This window comes from Gymnoscopelus braueri, assembly GCF_963280865.1.
Source record: "Gymnoscopelus braueri genome assembly, chromosome: 9".
Classification (NCBI taxonomy): domain Eukaryota; kingdom Metazoa; phylum Chordata; class Actinopteri; order Myctophiformes; family Myctophidae; genus Gymnoscopelus; species Gymnoscopelus braueri.
The window spans coordinates 32,457,704-32,479,244 of NC_137610.1; the positions used below are offsets into that span (position 1 = coordinate 32,457,704).

Here is a 21,541-nt window from a genome sequence, read left to right on the forward strand (position 1 = left end):
GTTTAACTTTTTCACATAAATCTGACAATGATGAGAGCTTAATATTCCTGTGGATTCATTGACTCACTCTTTGATGTCCCGCTTCCGGCCATGGCGACCACAGGGGGTCCCTGTTGCCCGCTGCTGGCATGAGAAGAGAGCTGTGTTTGACTATCCCTTGCTCTACATTTGCAGACCTCAGCCCCTGCAGATCCAACACACCGTCACAGCGCAGCCAACAGCACAGCTAATCACTGCAACACATAGCTATTTTTAGATAGCCGTGGAAATGCCCAGGATCTAGGGTGTAATTGTTTTACACAGATGTTAGAGTAGGAATCTGTGTGGTGAAACAGAACATTCTGAGAGTGTACTATATACAGTATACAGTATGCCTGTGTTATAGTCTCCCTGCCTCTTATAAATGCAAATAAATAGGTCTGAAAGCATACCTGTGCAGCTGTGCATTTTTCCTTATATCTACTGTGTGTGTGTGTGTGTGTGTGTGTGTGTGTGTTTGTTCTACAGGATGGCTGCACAGCGCTCCACGCGGCCGTGCGCGCAGGACACGTGGACACGCTCCGTCTCCTCCTCTGCCACCCTGTCCCCGGTGAGCCCAATGTGACCTCTGACCCCGCTCACCCTGCTGAAGGGCGGCCCGTCTCCCTGGCGCTGCCCGCTGCACTGCTCAACCAAGCAAACGCTGAGGGCTGGACGGCTGCACATATGGCTGCTGCTCGCGGCTTCAAGGTACAGTACACAGCAGTACCAGCACTCATACAGGAGACTGTGTACAAGACTACACCAGACACAATTGCATTATTGGTTTTAACACTATGTCATGGAGGGAGACCATATTCTTTGCGGTGCCATGACATTAGTCCGACAGCCCATTATTCCGAAGTACCGTTGGTCTGACGACCCCCATTATAACTAACTCTGTTGGAGCCAGTTTTAAGTGTTCTTTGTGTTGTTCACTTTTTTTTATAATTTTTAGTTTTTATATGTTTGGAATATCATTTTGGAATCTTTGTATATTTATAAATAAAAGGTGTGTGTGTGTGTGTGTGTGTGTGTGTGTGTGTGTGTGTGTGTGTGTGTGTGTGTGTGTGTGTGTGTGTGTGTGTGTGTGTGTGTGTGTGTGTGTGTGTGTGTGTGTGTGTGTGTGTGTGTGTGTAGGAGTGTCTGGAGGTGCTTTTCAGCCACACTGAACAGGATATTGACAGACGAGATAAATGCAACCGCACCATCCATGATGTTGCCACAGACGACTGTAAAGACCTGCTGGAGAATCTCCGTCAGTATACTGTGTGTGTGTGTGTGTGTGTGTGTGTGTGTGTGTGTGTGTGTGTGTGTGTGTGTGTGTGTGTGTGTGTGTGTGTGTGTGTGTGTGTGTGTGTGTGTGTGTGTGTGTGTGTGTGTGGATGCGTGTGCGTGTGCGTGTGACACACGTATGCAGTAGCCTTGTGTTATGGTAATTATGGCTTATGTTACGTAACATAGATTATGCTCTCTTTCTTTTGCTCTCCCTCACCTGCTCTTTCCCATTTGTTCCATGTCCTTTCCTCTTTTTTCTCTCTCCTTCTCTCTTAATTCCTCCCTCACTCTCCCGTCCTCTTTCCCTACTTTCCTTCCCATATCCCTCTCCTCCTCACACCCTCCAGACTCCTACAGGGTGCAGGTGTGCGTGCAGCTGTCCGGCGGAGGAGGTGAAGAAGGAGGCGTGGAGCCCATGTGTCCGTTGGAGGTGTTGCAGGATGAGGAGGGAGGTGCTGGGAGCCGCCGGGCGGTGCTGGGCAGGGTGTGTGTGGAGCGTTCCACGCGCTGGGCCCAGCTGGGCCACGCCCTGGGCCAGGCCTTCACCTCCCACCTCCAGCTGCTGTGCCGAGACTCCCCGCTGGGCCGGGACGACGGCCCACACCCCTTGCTGGGGCTGAGCCCTGGCAGCATCACCTCCGTGCTCATAGGTGAGGAGTTCACTGCTTAGTACGCTTTAGGATTCGTACTTTAACTCATTCACTGCCACTGACGTAAAAAACGTAATTTGTCCCGTTTACCAATCCTGCCACTGACGTAAAAAACGTAATTTGTCCCGTTTACCAATCCTGCCACTGACGTAAAAAACGTAATTTTTTTTTTTTGAAAAAAATTAATTTTTTTTTTTTTAGTTTTTTTTTAGTTTTTTTTTCAAATTTGACCCAAAGACCAAGGAGATATGATTGTTTAAAGATCTACACTCCCATCCACTTCCTTGTTAACTTAAAACTTAAAAATTCTGTATCTCGGCTCCTGAGTACTTTTTTTTTTAAATGAAAAATCTCTGGCAGTGGGCAAACGCGGCCAGCAATAATTGTGGCAGTGAATGAGTTAAAGGGATAGTTCACCCCCAAAATGACTTTTTTTCTATCGATTAGTCACCCCATGGAGACTTGAATTCATGGATACCTTTTTGTTTTTGTCGCATTCCTAAGCCAATAATTTGATGACCGGCAGCGGTTCCGGTAGGAGACACACTGTTGTCTCCTTTGTGTCTCCTACCGGAACCGCTGCCTACCGGTCTGCTGGTCATCAAATTATTGGCTTAGGAATGTGGCAAAAACTAAAATATATCCATGAATTCAAGTCTCCATGGGGTGACCAATCGATAGAAAAAAAGTATTTTTGGGTGTACTATCCCTTTAAGATTACGCATTGAGAGGTTAGGGTTGCTAGAGTTATGCCTGATTTATTTATCTTAGTTGCGCTCCAGTGGTGCACACCGAAAGTAGCAGCTCTACAAGGTCATCAACGCGTCGCAGAGGTAGAACGGGCTATTTTCGGGCTTTGGGATAAAAATGGCATTCAGTAAATTGGCATCCTAAAATGCTGATGTCTTCCTGACGTAGGCCACATTCTGAGACAGATTCTGAACATCAAAGCAGTTGATTGGGGACACATGTCTAGGGTAATGTTTAGGGTTTGGCATGTACAGTATCTGTTAAGGTTAACCACATTAACCCTGGCATCCCTATTTTGAGCATGTCACTACAGACGAGATCTTTCAAAAATGTTCAAAATGTCCCAAGACCAAACATTTACAAGATGTGACATGTTGTGAGCTTGTAGATCTGCTATTTTCATTATTTATTTAATTTATTTATGACATATGCCCAAAAGAAGGACCCCAGGTGGAAAGTGGCTAAAGCCACTGTGCTCAATAAGATCGCTTCACCATAGACGGGTCCATTAATATAATTTATGTTGCTGCTGCAATGTTCGCCTTACTTATATACAGTATTAGATCAACTTTGCATCAGAGCCACAGTAGGGCTGTGCAATTCATTATGCCTTTTACACCGAATGCCTTGCTTCCTGATGCTGTCTAAACAAAGTCCAAAAGGCAGAAACACCTTCCTCTGTGGACCTGCTCAGGATTTAGTCCCTTATCTATAACACACACACACACACACACACACACACACACACACACACACACACACACACACACACACACACACACACACACACACACACACACACACACACACACACACACACACACACACACACACACACACCACTGCCGCCCAGCCATCAATAGTCCAGCCAACTCCCGCAAAGAGCTGCAATCTATTTATAAGAAGAGACTCTTGGCTTGTCCGTGCATCTGCCCTCCCTGACACTTTCCCTCCTTCCTTCAGTCACCTCCTCCTCCTCTTCTCCCCTCCCTTGCTTGCCGTCTCCATCCTTCCCGCCTCCTCTTCTTCCCCTTTCTATCTCTCCCCCCCTCCCTGGTTCCTCTCCTCACCCCCCTCTGTCTCTCTCTCCTTCTCTCGCTCTCTCCTCCCTCTGGCTCCTATAGCAGTGTCAGGCAGAGTTTCCCCTCTGTCAGCAGGGCAGCCATGTTGAGCCTTGAGCGAGTCCAAAGAGATCAATGTGAATGCCTCAGCCCTATTCTAACAAACACAGTGGAGAGAGAGAGTGTAGCTTTTGAATATGTTTTTAAAATATTTGTAATAAACATTATGGAGAATAAGGGAGAGAGAGGCCAGATGGCAGCACAATACAACCCTCCTTATCTCTCTCTCTCCCTTTATCTCTCATCCTTTCTCTCCTCATTTCTCTATCCCATCACTCTCTCGCCCCTTCTCTCGCCCTTTCTATCCATCTTTGTCACACTCTCTAGCTTCCTGTTGGACTCTGGTTGTACTCCCTCTGGCATTGTTTGTTCTCACATCCTATGCACTTGAGCAGTTTAAATTGAACACGGTTAAACAGTGAATAGACAGGTACAGCATCGGAGCCACCGCTAAAGACATGAGGCTGTAATGAGTGCTCGCAATTTGAGCGCGAATTTGAAAGATTGGCTACATAAACCTCTAGATGTACTGTAGTTGTCATCTTAGCTGGCCTTGGATCAGATACTGCCAGCGCCTTTCTCCTATACCACGATGTTTCCGTCCTAGTTCTAAACACTTGTACAGCCTACTCTTATTCAGCTAAAAAGAGATTTGGCAACCATGGCAACATGTCTGACGTACAGTACATAGTAGGGGGATTAACTAGAAGCCCATTGTTTAAGAGCTAATTAGAAGAGTTTCTAGGCAACTGCCAGTGCAGCTGACTTTATAGCAACACTTTATAGCAATGTACACAATATGACCACTGATAGAGAATGCATTCAGATGCATGTCCTGTACACACACACACACACACACACACACACACACACACACACACACACACACACACACACACACACACACACACACACACACACACACACACACACACATTTGAAATATTTATTTATGTCCACATAAACAGAAGTACAAGATGTACAAAGGACATAAACACTGCCAGTGCAGTCAGATAAAGGGAAAACAGCCAGTTACAAAGTATGTATGTAAGGCAGAGCATTGTTACATACAAAACAAAAGATGGCATACTTTTCGAACACAGCGGACAACAATCATGGGTAAAGGAAACAACGCCTCCTCCAAATTGAACGGCTTCCTATAATAGCTGATATTGAGCAGTACCTTGCTAATTTTTAGCCCTCCTTTTGGAGAGGCCGGCCATTTGAAGGCCAACCAACTTGTGCACGTGTCCTAGACTACCAAAGATAAAAACCCAAAGTTTACATCTGTAGCCTAGCTGAGCGATGGTCTGCTCACACACACACACACACACACACACACACACACACACACACACACACACACACACACACACACACACACACACACGGTCCCATTCCTTACCTTGGTCTGTGTCTACAGAGGTGTTGTGTTGGACTGGGCCAGGAGTTTAATTAAAACCGTCTAGACCGCTCTGAACCAAAGCCTCTACAAATAACACTGTCATTCAGACCTGCACATGGACACATACACACACACGCACGCACGCACGCACGCACGCACGCACGCACGCACGCGCACGCACACACACACACACACACACACACACACACACACACACACACACACACACACACACACACACACACACACACACACACACACACACACACACACACACACGCGCACACACGGGCCAGCTGAGACGGTGAGGGTGTGTCTGTTTGAGGGTATGCATCTAAAATAATTTCTGTCTGCGTGTGCGTGTGCGTGTGTGTGTGTGTGTGTGTGCGTGTGTGTGTGCGGGTGCGTGTGCGTGTGCGTGTGTGTGTGCGTGCGTGCGTGTCAGGCTGACAGTAAGTGATTGTTTGGCTGGCCGTGTGCTTTTAGTGTGTGTGAGCTCCAGACTGATAGTATAAACCCTGTCCTGTCAATCACACATCAAGGACAAACTGTCTCAGTCTGTCTATACGTACAGTAGGCCCTGCCTTTGTCTCACTCTCTCATAATGTCACACACGCACGCACGCACGCACGCACGCACGCACGCACGCACGCACGCACGCACGCACGCACGCACGCACGCACGCACGCACGCACGCACGCACGCACGCACGCACGCACGCACGCACGCACGCACACACACACACACACGTTCTCTCTTGTCTCTCTTTCTGTCTCTCTCTGTCTCTCCTTCTGTGTCTTTCTGCCGCCTTAAATAGCTCCGTCCTATGGTGACAAAGCTCTGTTTCACTTTGCGTTTACTTCTGTCTTATTGATCTAGTGATACTGTCTGGTGCTAAACCATCATCTCTGTCTGTCTGTCTGTCTGTCTGTCTGTCTGTCTGTCTCTCTCTCTCTCTCTCTCTCTCTCTCTGTCTTTCTGTGTGTCTCTCTTTCTCTCTCTCTTTATTGCTCTCCATCAATTCACTATTCTTTATCAACACTAGTGCAGTACCCGTTTGGGGCGTGGCCGCCGTTTGGAATGCGTACCTACTAGTCTTTGGAGAACCACTCATCCGATCGACTTCACCCTCAACACTGCACTTTCTTGTGTCCTGAGCAACACACTCGCCAAGTGTGAAGTCGATCTGATGAGCGATTCGCAAGATATGCGTAGCTTTTCGTAGCAGGCCGGTTCTGGAGAACTGCTGATCCGATGGACTTATCCACTTCTAATCTTGAGCTATGCGAAGGACATACCAACAATCCTTGAATTTAAAGATACATTTATAGATGAATGCTGTGTCATCTACATTGAAATTAAATTAAGTATTAACATTCTCCTTCTATCTCTCTCCCCCTCTCTCTCTCTGTCTCTCTCTCTAAATCCCATATTTTCTTTATTTCCTACTGTACTAGGCATATGTCACTCAACATAATTTCTTTCTTAGTCTAGCTTATACATTATGGATGAGATATGAGAGAGAGGGAAGGATGAGAATTTTGTCAGCTTTCTGTCAGCTGGGATCAGCCTACCCAGACACGCGCACACATGCTGGTGTGTGCCCTGTCTGCAGTATGTGCACATGTGTGCGTGCACAAGTGCATGCGTACATGATGTGTGTGTTGCCTGTAGATTATATACTGTATGTATACAGTGCGTGTTTGCGTTATTATTTTTGTGTGTGTGTACAAGCTGTATATCTCATACGGGACAAGTACATACAATCACATAATCAAACTGCAAACATAAATGAATGTGTGCTATATTAAGCTAACGTTCTTGTGTGTCTGATTCCAGGAGACACAGCATGGGTGCCAGGTCAGGAGCTGCCTCTGTCCCCCTGGGATCTGGTCCGAAAGCCCCTCAGTCAGCGCATCATGATCCGCCTCAAAGGTACAAACCTGGCAACCAGTGCTGCACCATGTATTATGTATTTGTATTGTCATTGCTATATCAATTTCCACAATAGACACATTGCAAATGACTGCAATATCAGAATGTTCTTACCACTGACAGCAATGTTAAGAAGAAGCCAACTTCGGACGCCACGCTTGTCTGTGATCACTTATTTGGTGTTTCTGTTGGCAGGACAATGGACGACTATAAAAAAGTATCAAGGGTCATCAAACTTTAACAGTAGAGGAATGATAATTAGCATTGATTAGCCAGTTAGTGTTTTGTGACCCTTGAACAAATCACTTTTTATAGTTCAGTTGGACACTATTGTTGAGATGAAAACCATTTATTGAAATAATATTGCATTGTATTTGGCAGTGTCTGCACCCATGGAGCTCCAGAACAATCTGGCAAAAAACTGCATTGTATTGCATCGCATCACACGTATCGTTGAATCAAATCGCAGCGTAGCCCATGTATTTAGATACGTATCGTATCATCTTATAAGGGAGAGATGAATACCCCTACTAAGCATGTAAGAGTGAGTGACGGTCTGCTTAAATAGACAGCATAGAGTCAGTAGATGAACCATGAGGTTTGTGGCCGTATGTGATTGGAGGTTATATATGTTGGACTGGCTTGACTTCTTTGCCTCCATTCGTCTGTTTCAGAAACGGAAAGATATGTCATTGACAACACCTGTATTATGTTACGCTCCATTGAAACACAATAGAAGTGATCACAGAGACTCGGAAGCTGGAAAATTGGCTTCTTAATATTGGAGGCAATGATGAGAACAGATTTATTGGCACGTACAATCAGAGACACAATGACATTTCTGTTTGATCGCATCTCATATCTCATATATCTCATCCAATTTATCACACATTGCATATTTTCTCCGCACCGTGCAGCCCTGCCGGCAACCTGCATCTTATCTATGACAACAATATCCTTCCACAGCAGGAAAATTACCATTAATAACAAAGTTGTATTCAATTAATTTCAAACAACGTTTGAACTTTAAAAAAAATATCAAAATCACTAAATAACTGTTTTTGCACTGCATTATGCCCTCGCAGTATCACATCCATACTGGGACAACAACACTGGGACACATTTTGCCAATTAAACACAGGCGTACTGTAGTGTAGAGCTCTAACACATGCATACTGTGTAGCGTAGTGCTCTTAACACAAGATTATTGCACAGTGTAGAGCTCTAAAACAGGCTTACTATATAGTGTAGAGCTATGCACACACATCAGGAAGTATCATTATTCCTCCCTTGATACTTTGTCTTGGATTGCTCTGTTTGCACTGTGAACAGGGCCGCATTAAGGCCCCTCAGGGCCGTGGAACTACACCAAATCAAAGGCCCCCCCTCAACATTAATCGGACAATATTGGGTGCGTTCACGCGCACGTGCGTTTGGTGCACGTGCCACCGCCAGCACGATCGGTGCTGACACAGGCACTGGGCAGAGCCTTTCCAACTTCAGTCTATGCTATGACTACAGTGTCTATCATTACAAATTACATTTATTATTAAGGAGGTTATTTTATGGTCATTACAGTCGTAGCCTACTAGACATATGGTGATGAGATGGGTAACAAATGTTTCATATTTATTTTCTTATTCTTCATAAGAAATTAAACAATTCAAGTTTAGAATTGAGAAAACAATACTCAGCAGAGATGGTAAAAGTACTACTCACTTTCTTCACTTAAAGTAGAAGTAGCCTCAGATACATTTACTTATGTAAAAAGCGACTTTAGTAAAAGTACTCATTCAACTAATTACTCAAGTAAAAGTACAAAAGTACAGGCTCTGAAATGTACTTGAAAAGTTAAAGTAAAAAGACCTCTTGAAGTCTACCGCAGTGGTTCTCAACCTTTTTACCACCTCAGAAAATAATACTATGGCTCACCATTATGACCGACTGATGTTAAAATACAGTAGCGTAGACCTATACCCATCCTATTCAGCTATTTGCACAGTACAAATGTATTAAGAATATGTCATTTAGATTTTCACAGTGTACATTATGGTAGCACTAAGACAGACAGACAGACAGACAGACAGACAGACAGACAGACAGACAGACAGACAGACAGACAGACAGACAGACAGACAGAGATGACATTAACAACCGTGAGCTACATTATTCAAACACAGCACGTGAGATACAGTCTACTTCAAACAAACACACACACGCACACACATCTTCATTGTCAGGTTAACTCACCATGCTGCGCCGAGGTTCAAAGAGTTTAATGCACGGCACTTCCAAAGTTTGTACAATGTTTAAGTCACAGGAGCTGGTTTTCATATCGTAAATAATATGAACGTTGGCCCAAATCTTGCGTTTAATCCACATGGTTCTTGTTTATTTGTGTTGCGGTCACAGACCATGATAGCAGACTCATACTGGTTAACAGAAACAAACTTACAATAAAAGCGGAGGATTTCAAAATAAGAGCCGCTTGTAAAGATTAGTCGACAGTAGTTTTATTTTTTTGTCTACTTACAGGAAGTAGAAGTGACACATCAGTACCAGCAACGGTATGCAAGAGGTTTGCATCTTTTCTGCCGCGCAACATTAAAAATAAAGCAACATATGTTTCTAAATATATATAATTCACACAGCAGGGCCCGAATATATACATTTTTATAAATAATAATAAGAAGAATATATATAATATTATAATAAAATAATATATATATATATTTTTTTTACAATAATATATATATTTTTAAATACATAATTCACACAGGGCCCCTGCAGGCTCAGGCCGTGGAACACAAGTTCCACTAAGTTCCGCGGTTAATGCGGCCCTGACTGTGAATGCATGCAATCCATGAGGAACAGTCTGCCGCCTCCTCCTCATAAACTGCTGCACCCATTTCCTTTCACTCTTTGTCTCCTCTCCTCCACTCTCTCCTCTCCTTCACTCTCTCCTCTCCTCTCCTTCACTCTCTCCACAGTCTCCTCTCCTCCTCTTACCCCCTCCATTCTGTACATAACTGCAGCTTTATTCTGAAGCAAGTGGGAAAGCAATGTCATTGCTCTCTGTGTGTGTGTGTGTGTGTGCGTGTGCGTGTGCGTGTGCGTGTGCGTGTGCGCGCGTGCGCGTGTGTGAACCTGACTCAGGAGTCTGTATCGACCCGTCCACCCACAATCTTTCTTCAGCCAGTAATTGTCCAGCTTATGTTCAGTGGAGAGAAACATGTCTGCCCCTGTGATGGCTGTGTTAGTAACACTATGCTGCATGGTCATGTTGTACTGTATGAAGTGTGTTAGTAACACTATACTGTATGTTTCATTGTTACTATCTACTGTCTGTATGTAATGACTGATATCCTGCAGCTTTGTGACTGTAGGAGCAAAGATATTTTGAGTTTCTGACATTAAAACTCAGCGGATTTAAAGCTAAAGCGTGTGTGTGTGTGTGTGTGTGTGTGTGTGTTCTGACAGGTCTGTCTGAATCATGCCTGGATGAGTTGGCTCTGGAATCTCTCTTCCCCCTGCCTCTGCTGCACAACTATGTCCGACTGGTAATACGCACACACACACACACACACACACACACACACACACACACACACACACACACACACACACACACACACACACACACACACACACACACACACACACACTGAACAACGTGAGAGGGCTTAGTTGAGTAAGACATTGGAAACATGGGGGAAAGAGCAAGACAAAGACAGCAGCAGAGATGAGCATATGAAAGAGATGAGGGGGAGATTACATGGACAGATGAAAAGAAGAGAGAGAGAAAGAGAGAGAGAGGGGGGAGAGAGAGGGGGAGAGAGAGGGGGGAGAGAGATGCAGGTGCCTGATGATGCTGAGGATTCTCGTGACAGAGCACCCTCTACTGGCCATTTTATGAATGGAGTATCATTGTAGATCTCAGCTGATAAAAACATAAAAATCTAATTCCATACTTCTCAGCACATGGACATAGAGTTTGGGTCTCAGGACACAAGATTAGAAAATTGAATATTTGTGCACATAGAGTTTTGCACAAAATTTGTGCACGTCTCATATTGTCCATTTATATAATTGTGCCGTCTTGTGAAAACAACTTAATTAATCATTCAAGGTGTCTGTTCTCCCTTTCTTATATAAATGAATACATGTTATTCTATGTAGTTCTTCAGTGTAATGGACCAAAACTCACCAAGATAAACATGTTTGTATGTTTCAGTGTTATTTTTGTATCTTTGTATCCTTATGTGTACCTGTGTGTGTATCGCACTTTTCTGTTATGTGAAGCTGTAACAGAGACCAAGGGTTCCGTTGCTTGGGTATTTTTATGGGCCGTAGGAATAAGCATTGCGCATATTTGCGCAGCATAGTTGCACATTGGAATAATTGCACAAGGTTATGGATTCATTTATTTTATTGAGCATTGTTTGACCATTTGCGGCATTTCATGTTTTGTGTTTGTTGCTGATTGGGAAGCCGAGGACCTGCGTAAAATGTTAATAGGGAATTGTAATTTGTTTGGCCATAAGCTGAAATCTAACATACTAGCAACACAGGTAATTTTTAAGAGTAATTTTTACAACTCACCTCACCTGTAGCTCACCTTGTGGGGTTACGTTATGTTTAGTAGTGGATGTTATCAGGGAGTGGGTAATTTTGCAGCTATGTAGTTTTGTATGTACTTGTTATGGTTTTGGCTTTATGGGCATTTGCATTTATGTATGTATTTATATCTATGTGGTGTGTAGATCACCCTCAGTGGATGGTATCAGGGGCCTATAAAAGGCAGCCGGTTAGTTTGAATCAGGTCGTTGACCAAGTTGGGTGTATTGTGCTGTGTGTAAAACCACTGATGGTGAAGTGAATGCCCTGGCCTGCCTCATACCGTTGTACCGGTTAATCCTACTGAAGCGCTTTGGTATAGTGTTTAAAAAACTTTATAAAAAAGCTTTATACTGTAAATACAATTTTAATTACTTACTTACATGGTTACTTCCGTGTGTGTGTGTGTGTGTGTGTGTGTGTCCAGGTGGAACAGTATGGGAACCTCATCTTCCATGGGCTGGAGGGAAGCTGTCAGGAGTACATAGCCAATCAGATTGCTCGCTGCATTAAGGTAAACACACTATACCACTGATTCTCCAACATGGGTCCAGGGACCCCCGAAGAGTCCTTGAAGGGGTCCCCGCTAAATGTTTGATAGTTAGGAACCAAATGGACTCTTACTGGTCTGTAACTCTTGAGTGTACAAATGGAACCAATTGGACCATTATGGGTGTTTTTAAGGTTAGGATTAATCACTGGTGTTCCACTGTGGTTCTGGTGATGTAAAGAGGCAGGTCAACAGAACACAATCACCATTAGCAAGAAACATCTCACTGTTATGGATGCTGTGCTTCACTATAATGTGATGCAATGATATTGAAACCGCCCCATTATACAGTAGCTACTGTGGGTACTGTCTCAGTCAGTGTTTCCACAACAGGAAACGTTGACACAAGACCTCCACCCCGCCCGAGTCACTCTGAGGGGCTTCAGTGTGTGGAAACAACATGAACATAACACTAACTAAGCAAATGTCAGCCAGGTCGGACATTTTGGGGCCTTCATGTTGTCTCCACCCACATGTTAACCACTCAAAGCCTCTAGACTTAGTAAACTGGACCTGAGTTGGCTCTGTACTTTTTTCCTTCTACACCAAATTTCTTTGCCAAAAAAAGCTAGCTAGACAAATGTTTCCCCAGAATATGGATGCTGGGAATCAAGTGATTGGAGTGGTGGTGAACATTTACTCTAATTTCTCTATCTCTGTGCCTTGGCTGGCGGTAACATTTTACTTGTGTTTCCATGACAACCTCTGCATCTCTTCCTACCACCCATCTGATTTCAAATCCCTCCCGTCCCCCTTTTTTTTGCTCCCCTCCACCCCCCTGTCCCCCCCTAACCCTCTTCCTCCACCCCAAACCCTCTTCCTCCTCCCCTCCCCTCCGCCCCACCGCTCCTCCTCTTCTCCTCCTTCCCAGGCAAAGAAGGAGGCAGGGGGTGTGTGCTGTGACGTGGTACGGGTGGAGGTGGATGAGAGCCTGACTAAAGAACAGCTGCTGGAGACGTTCATTACCTGTGGTAAAATACATACATACATACATACATACATACATACATACAGAATGTACATACATACATACATACAGAATGTATACCTACATACAGTTGGTATGTACATACTCAATACATTAACACAGGCACATACACACATTCTCATTAGAGAATTAAATACATATAAATACATATTGCACAGCCTGAGAGCAATGACCACTTTACACTCAAGACGATTTTCCCTGCTTGAACGATGCTCTTTGCTGATACTGTTATCATTTGACATATCATTTGATATACTGTTATCGCCCCTAGGCCTGTCAGAATTAAAACATAATCTCCTAATCGCAATTATTTGAGATAATCGCAATTATTTTGCATAATCGTCATAATTGTTTTCATGCTGAAAATTGTTCATACATTTTCAAACATTTAAAAATAAATAGTTAAAAGTAGCAGATCATTGCGAAGCACGAAGCGTGATCTGCTATCTGCGTTGTGATCTGCTCTCTGCTAATATAGTATACAATTGTTAAATATGTCATTCATTTGTTTATGAAACCTAAAAGCCAAACAGCAATGTCATTGTGATTTATATGTTCCAATGTTCAATGCCAAAAACACAATTAAATAGTTGATCGCAATTAATTTGAGTGGCAGTTAATTGTCAAGTAAAATGTCATGATGGTTGGTGACAGCCCTAATGGTCCCTATTTGTTGACTCACTAGCTCATCCTCTCCCTTCCTGTTTCCACATTGTGTCCCAGGCTTCCTGGTGCCAGCGGTAGGGGTGGGTGCAGGGGGTGTCAGAGGTCACTGTGTGGTGGTGCTGTTGGAGGGCCTGGAGAAGGCATCCTCCCTGTCCGGCCTGCTGGGGGACCTGTGCCTCAGCTTGGACAACAGGGGCTCAGCCTGCTCGCTGGCCCTGCTTACTGGTATGAGGCCTGTTGATGCTTCTAACAACAGGAAGTGGGTTAAGCTAGGCTACAGTATGTAGATAATGATGTTAAAATGATAGACGTTATATGTTCAATTTGCATTTTTTGTCTCATTTTAGTGAAATATTTAAAAGGAACTGAAATTGATTAGGAACAACAGTATTTAGAAGCAAATAACATGAGCCATGCCTCCTGGCAGCAAAATGCAACAGTTGATTCAATGGTTATTTTTTTTATTGTAGCTTCCTTGTATAAATCAAAGAAAGAAAGTCAACACATTTTTTTTTTTATGTTTCTGTTTGGAGACTAGCTTTATTATTTTAAACTGCAGAGCTAAATACGTGTCAGTCACCAGTGGTGTAAAGTAACTAAGTACAGGTACTCAAGTACTGTACTTAAGTACAATTTTAAGGCATTTTTACTTTTAATTATTTATTTGAAAACTTTGGTTACTAGCTACTTTGCAGATATAAATTATTATATTATGAAACATACTTTAACAACTTTAGCCCTATTTTATACATAGGCTATTTGAAAATAGCAGATCTACAAGCTCACAACGCGTCGGGATGCGACGCGTTGTGAGCTTGTAGATCTGCTATTTTCAAACATTTTAGTACTTTTACTTTTGATACTTTAAGTATATTTTGATGCCAATACTTTTGTACTTTTACTCAAGTAACATTTTGAACACAAGCCTTTTGCTTGTAACAGAGTATGTTTATATTGTGGTATTGGTGCTTTTACTTAAGTAAAATATCTGAGTACTTCTTCCACCACTGTGTAACCCTATGATAGAAAACAGGGGTATGTTCCTTTAAGGGGTGGCGGGCTGAGCGCACCGACGAAAGGTATTATGGGATGGTTCTATTGTTTTGGACTTCTGTTCTAGTGGAGAGGGAAGCGGTCGCATTCAAAAGCGAGGAAGTGATATTTTGTATTGAATACGGATGATACCATTTAGAACCCTGGCTGTTCACGTGGATTTATATTATATATTGTTATTAAATCACCAGTTCTCCAGCACGGACTCCTTCTTTCTTTTAGCATAGAAGAAAGGATAAGGATTACTCTGAAAAGCAAGAGGAAGGTGGTTATATTGGCGCCCAACATTGTGGAAAATGTATCGCTCCGTAATCAACGAGGGAAACTATGAATACGGCGAACCGAGCCGCCCCAATGTCCCGTCGCGGGACAACACGGAACAGGACCGAAGTCACCGAACGAGTGAGTTTGAGCACAGTTTATCTCAACGTATTAACGAGTCATTTGAAGCACAAACTGCGGAGGAACCGCCACGAAGGAGATCTCATAATCAATTCTGTGAAATGATTGTACTAGATGAGACCGGTTACAGTGACTATGAAGCGCGTTCAGACGTGGAGAACCATTTGGGGGAACTTGAAACTGTTCCCCATTCATTCAGTGCACCCGGCACGTCCTATACGGGGGCGGGCCTACAGACTGAGAGAAACTTTTCGGGGGGGCTTGAAACCGTCTCACAGCATGCTGCGCAATATGACGCGTCGAGCCACGTGATCAATGGCAGCGTCAGTGACATGCAGGCACCCAAATGCACTGCTGCAGACAATTACAGTTCAACTCAAATGTTTCACTGCATTTTGGATAAAATGGATGAGCAAAACAAGAACTTAACTCACCTACAGTACAGTCTGATGAAAAATCAAATTGATTTCAAACAGGAAGTTATGGAGCAAATTATGGGAATTAAAACACACACAAAACAGGTGGAGACAAGACTTGGTGGTTGTGAGGACTCTGCAACCAGACATGACCATGAACTTGATGACCTGAAAAATGTGGTGAATGATGTCCAGGAGTGTTTGAAGGTGACACAGTCAAACGTACAAACATTGAATCAAGCATTTAAGTCTTGCAAAATGGACTATGAGGACATTAAATATTCTCACCTGAGTGCCATCAACAGGGAGGTGTCAATGCTCAAGCACCGGGTGCATAACATTCATCAGACTGAAATTCAGGGAATGGCTTCTGCTATGAATAAGCCCAAACCTCACCAACTGCATGGTGACATCAGCCACCCACCTGCCCAAATTGCTGCCCACACTGAACCAGGCCCCGTAACAGCAAATTATATGGCACCAACCAAGTATGCACAACCGCTGCACAATGACTACCCCCATTCTCCACTGCGCCCCAGTAATGCTACAGTACGGGCCACATCCTACCCTACAGGCCCAACAACCTTACAAACCCCAGGGATGCAGAAAATGGGGAATGATACAAATAATCTCCCATCTCACCGACAGCAAGGGGAAATTAGACCCTCAACCACTTATGTTGTTGCCCACACTGTAACCAACGCCATGCCAACAACAAATGTGTCAACACCCCGCTACTGTCAACCACTTCAAAGTGCCTTCCCTCGACCCCCACAGCACCCCAGTAGTGCCACAACACAGGCCACGCCCTACCTTAAAGGCCCGATGACCTTGCAAGCCCTTGAGTTGCAGGGAATGGGGCCTGATACAAACATACACCCGTCTCACAGACAGCATGGGGAGTTCAGAGCCTCCCCAACCCACATCGCGACCCTCGCTGAACAAAGCCCCATAACGGCACATGATATGGCACTGCACAACGACTCTCAGCCACTTCACAGTGCCGAAACCCACCCTACACTACGCCTCAGTACGGCCACAGCGCAGACTACCCCCTACCCCAGAGGCCCAACAACCTTACAAGCACCGGAGTTTGGAGGCAAAGACAACATAAAACCCCTGGACTTCATAGCTGCGACGGAACGCTACTTTTCCACTCTTCCACTGCCAGAACACCAGTGGCTGTTGCAGATAGACTACCTCCTTAAAGGCACGGCGCGGCAGTGGTGGAACTACAAACGGCCGCAAATACATAACTGGTCTGAATTCACCTCTGCCTTCCTGTCATACTATGACAGTCTTATCAGCCGCGAGGAGCTGCAGCGGGATCTGGAGGTGCGTCAAAAACCACATGAAAATCTGGAGAGATTTGTTTGGAGGAAACATGAGTTATACCGTCAACTGCATCCTACCAGCACTGACAAACAAATTACACAATATGTCATTGGCCTGCTACACTCCGATTTAAAGGTGCTGTTGAGGTCCATGGAGATTTGCGACCTCGAGCAACTGGTGCAAAAGGGGAGAGTTCTGCAGCAGGATTTAAAGGAGGCTGACAACAATCCACATCGTGGATCTGCCACTACTCAAGGGACCACGGATAAGGTACACACCAACAAGTCACAAGGCAATGCTGCCACATCCAAACAGACAAATGACCAAAAACCCAGAAATGGACCTGTGAAATGCTTTATATGCAACAAAAATGGACACACACAGTATCAATGCTACCAAAGGGAAGGTGCACCATTACAGCAGGCAGCAGCCACAGTAGCAATTGAAACAGAGGACAGACTGCAACAGGACAATTTAAACTCCATGGGGAAGGCCCCTTCCTCGGGGCGGGAGCCTTCCTGTTAGAAGTCTCAGCCCCACAAAAAAGTGCTGCATTTACCACGGACATGGTCAACCCTCACACAACACTAGGTCAATGGAAGGTTAAACATGCTGCTGTCAAACCTGGAGTACATCCTAACACACTGCACCTTACAGCTTGGTCACGTTATGGGGGTTTGCCACTGCTCAAAATTCTGGTCAACAATGTCAGTACGCATGCCCTTCTGGACTCGGGGGCCACAAACTGTTTACTCTCAAAGACACTGTACGATAAAATGACACAATGTACCATAGATCCATGGTCAGGCAGTGATGTGACTCTTGCAGCAGATATCAAATGCAGCCCTATCGGCACGGTTGCCATTGTATTGGACACAGGAAACCGGTCCTGGCAAGGAAGGGCTGCTATTATGGCAAACTTAGCTTCTGACTTCATTGTAGGGGCTGACTTCATTGAAGCAACTCACCTTGTGATTGATCTGAAAAACAGGGAAGCATGGTACCAGGACGGCTTGATGGACTCAGCCAGGGTGAACATAGACAATAACTCTAGTCCCTACCTGGGGGTCGAAGACAAAGCTATCCTTTCAACGAGCTCCCCAGCTCCACAGCGGCTAAGTACTACGGAGGACTCGATGGAATCACAAACAGGAAACACAGGTCATGACACTGTGCCCTACTTTGCTGCCCTGGAGATGGCTCTAACCACACCTACGCTAGTGGATACAGAGAATACCTATGCACTCGAATACAGTGAGAAAGAACAACTGGATGACTTGTTAAATGACTTCACAGACACCTTTAGCGAAGTCATAGGGAGGACTTCTACTATTCGCCATGCCATTCGGGCCGAAGGGGCGAGGCCTACAAGACAGAGGCCATATCCATATAGCCCAGCAAAGAAAGCTGTAATTCAACAGCAAGTGGAGGACATGCTGAGCCAAGGCATTATTGAACCATCAACTTCGCCATGGGCGGCCCCGGTTGTTGTGGTCAAGAAAAAAGATGGGGGAAATCGATTTTGTGCTGATTATAGACGACTGAATGAGGTGACAGAGTCGGACGCCTTCCCTATGATCAACATGAAGGATGTGGTGGACAATCTACATGGTGCCCAGTATTTCAGCACAATCGACCTGAGGAGCGGGTACTGGCAAATAGAGATGGACCCGTCCAGTAAAGAGAAAACAGCATTCACCACTCACCTTGGCCTCTACCAGTTCCGTGTGATGCCTTTCGGCCTCAAGAATGCCCCGGCCACATTTCAGAGGCTCATGAATGAAGTGCTAAGAGGGCTTATTAATGTCAACTGTTTTGCATATTTAGATGACATTGTGATCTACTCACCTACGTGGGAAAGGCACTTAAAGGATTTGGAAATGGTGCTGGATAGGCTGAAGCTTCATGGTCTGACTGGCAACAGAGAGAAGTGTTCTTTTGGCCAGAGGCAACTGAAATACTTGGGGCACATAATCTCACCGGACGGCATAGCCCCGGATCCACAACTCCTGGAGGCCATTGCAAACTACCCACGACCGGGCAGACCAGAGGAAATCAGACAGTTTGTGGGTCTGTGCAATTGGTATGGAGGTTTTGTAGAGAACTTCTCGAGCCTCACTGAACCGTTGACAAGACTTCTACGGAAGAATGCAAAATGGAAATGGGATGAAGAAACAGAACTTGCGTACCATTCCATGAAGGAGGAGCTTCAATTCAGTGCGAGCCAGAGCTATCCTAACTTTGCAAACCTATTCTATCTCCAGACAGATGCGAGCGCTATTGGCTTAGGAGCCATTCTCTACCAGATGGAAGGGAAAACAAAGAGAGTTATTTCCTTTGCAAGTAAAACCCTTGGAAAAACTGAGAGACAGTACCATGCCACAGAGAGGGAATGTTTGGCGGTTACGTGGGCTGCCAAGCGATTCCGTCCTTACCTGGAAGGACGACGATTCATACTTGTGACTGACAACAGTGCACTGAAATGGATGTCAAGCATGAAAGACGCTAGTAGTAAACTGGCAAGGTGGTCTCTCCTGCTACAGGAATTTGACTTCGAAGTCAGGCATTGTGCTGGATACTTGAACCAGGGTGCGGATGCCCTCTCAAGGAACCCTGTTGATGTGGCAGGAGAAGAGGACGAGTCTGAGGAGAAGATGGTCCTAGACATGACACGGTCTGATGCACCGGAACACATCGCGACCATGGCTGCTGCTATAGAGAACGAGGAGAAGGCCACTGCAGGGCCACTGGACCGAAATTCCGTCAGGGTTGCTCAGGAGAAGGATGAATACTTGCGGCCCATACTCCAATATGTGAAGCTGGGAGAACTCCCTCCTTCAGAACCTCAAGCATGGAGGATCCAGGGGGCACGACGACACTATGCTGTTGTGGAGGGCATCCTCTACAGGGGAACGGATGCAGATGGAGTGGAGGGCGAAGAGGAATGGAAAATGGTTATCCCAAATGAACTCAGAAATAAGGTGTTACGGATTTTCCATGACAAGGAGATGGCTGCACATTTGGGTTACCAAAAGACTCTGGAGAAGATACGCAAGAGATTCTACTGGCGGGGAATGGCCAAGGATGTGGCCAACTATGTCAGAGCATGTGATGTGTGTCAAAGAGTGAAACCGGATAACCAAAAACCGGTAGGTTTCATGCAGCCGCAACAGACTGGGGAACCATGGTACAAGATAGCGGTTGACTTGATGGGTCCACTACCAAGAAGCAAGAAAGGAAATGAGTACTTGTTCGTTGTAGTGGACCAGTTCACCAAGTGGGTGGAGCTTTTCCCACTCAGGACAGCAACAACAAAGACTGTTAGTCAGAAGTTGGAGGATGAAGTTTTCTGTAGGTGGGGGACACCTAAGGTGGCCCTTTCAGACAATGGCCCACAGTTTGCCTCTAGGGGGTGGAAGCTGACATGCAAGCGCTGGGGAGTTCAGCCCAAGTACATATCTCCCTATCACCCACAGGCAAACTGGACAGAGCGAATGAACCGGAACATCAAACTCATGATTCAGTCCTATGTCGATGGAGACCATACCACATGGGATGAACACCTGCCCAAGTTTGCTTTTGCTCTGCGCTCGGCTATACAGGATAGCACGGGCCACAGCCCGGCGCAACTGAACTTTGGACGCGACATTGCCTTGCCAATTGACAGAATACTCAGCCAAGAGGAGAGTAACATAGATGATGATCCAGATGACTATGTGGAGGAGCTCCGGGAGCGGCTGAGGGATTACTATGATGGGGCAAAGACGTCCATGGCTAAAGCACAACAGAAGCAGAAGAAATATCATGATGCCCACAGACGTGAGGTCCACTATAATGTGGGGGAGGAAGTGCTCTTACGGACTCATCCAATATCCTGTAAAAGCAACAAATTCTCTGCCAAGCTGGCCCAGAAGTGGGCCGGGCCCTACCGGGTCACCAAACGGAACAATGACCTTAACTACGAACTCGAGGACGAGGCTCAGGAGAGCCTTGGAGTTCATCATGTCCTGAACCTTCGTCCTTATCACCGTCTGGAGGGACTGAGCCTGCTGGGGGGGGACATGCCCCCCACTCAGGATGAGGACAAGGAGCTACCGGGGAGCGTGGACGAACACCATTACTTCTTGCGGAATCGAGGAAGATCACATGTGGCCTAAAGGCCGGCCTTACAGAGACTTTTTCACGGACTTAAAAAAAGAAAAAAAAAAAAAAAAAAAAAAAATACATACTATTGTTAAAAAAAAAAAAAAAAAAAGAGCTGTATTGTTGATGGGTGACTGCCAGGGTATTTTGTAAAAGCTGTGTAGAAATTGTTAATAGGCCACCATTGTATTGTGACCTTAGTGAGGGGGATGTG

General features: G+C 45.1%; 1 protein-coding gene across 1 annotated transcript in view; it reads left to right on the forward strand.

Annotated features, from left to right (window-relative positions):
* Positions 1-21,541, forward strand: part of cttnbp2 (cortactin binding protein 2) — a 97,267-nt gene that overhangs the window by 63,334 nt on the left and 12,392 nt on the right. The window contains exons 8-15 of the mRNA XM_080437623.1: positions 508-729; positions 1,159-1,276; positions 1,644-1,946; positions 7,062-7,157; positions 10,638-10,717; positions 12,202-12,288; positions 13,196-13,295; positions 14,036-14,203. Of these exons, the coding sequence (XP_080293749.1) occupies positions 508-729; positions 1,159-1,276; positions 1,644-1,946; positions 7,062-7,157; positions 10,638-10,717; positions 12,202-12,288; positions 13,196-13,295; positions 14,036-14,203 (1,174 nt within the window). The remainder of the gene's footprint in view (positions 1-507; positions 730-1,158; positions 1,277-1,643; positions 1,947-7,061; positions 7,158-10,637; positions 10,718-12,201; positions 12,289-13,195; positions 13,296-14,035; positions 14,204-21,541) is intronic.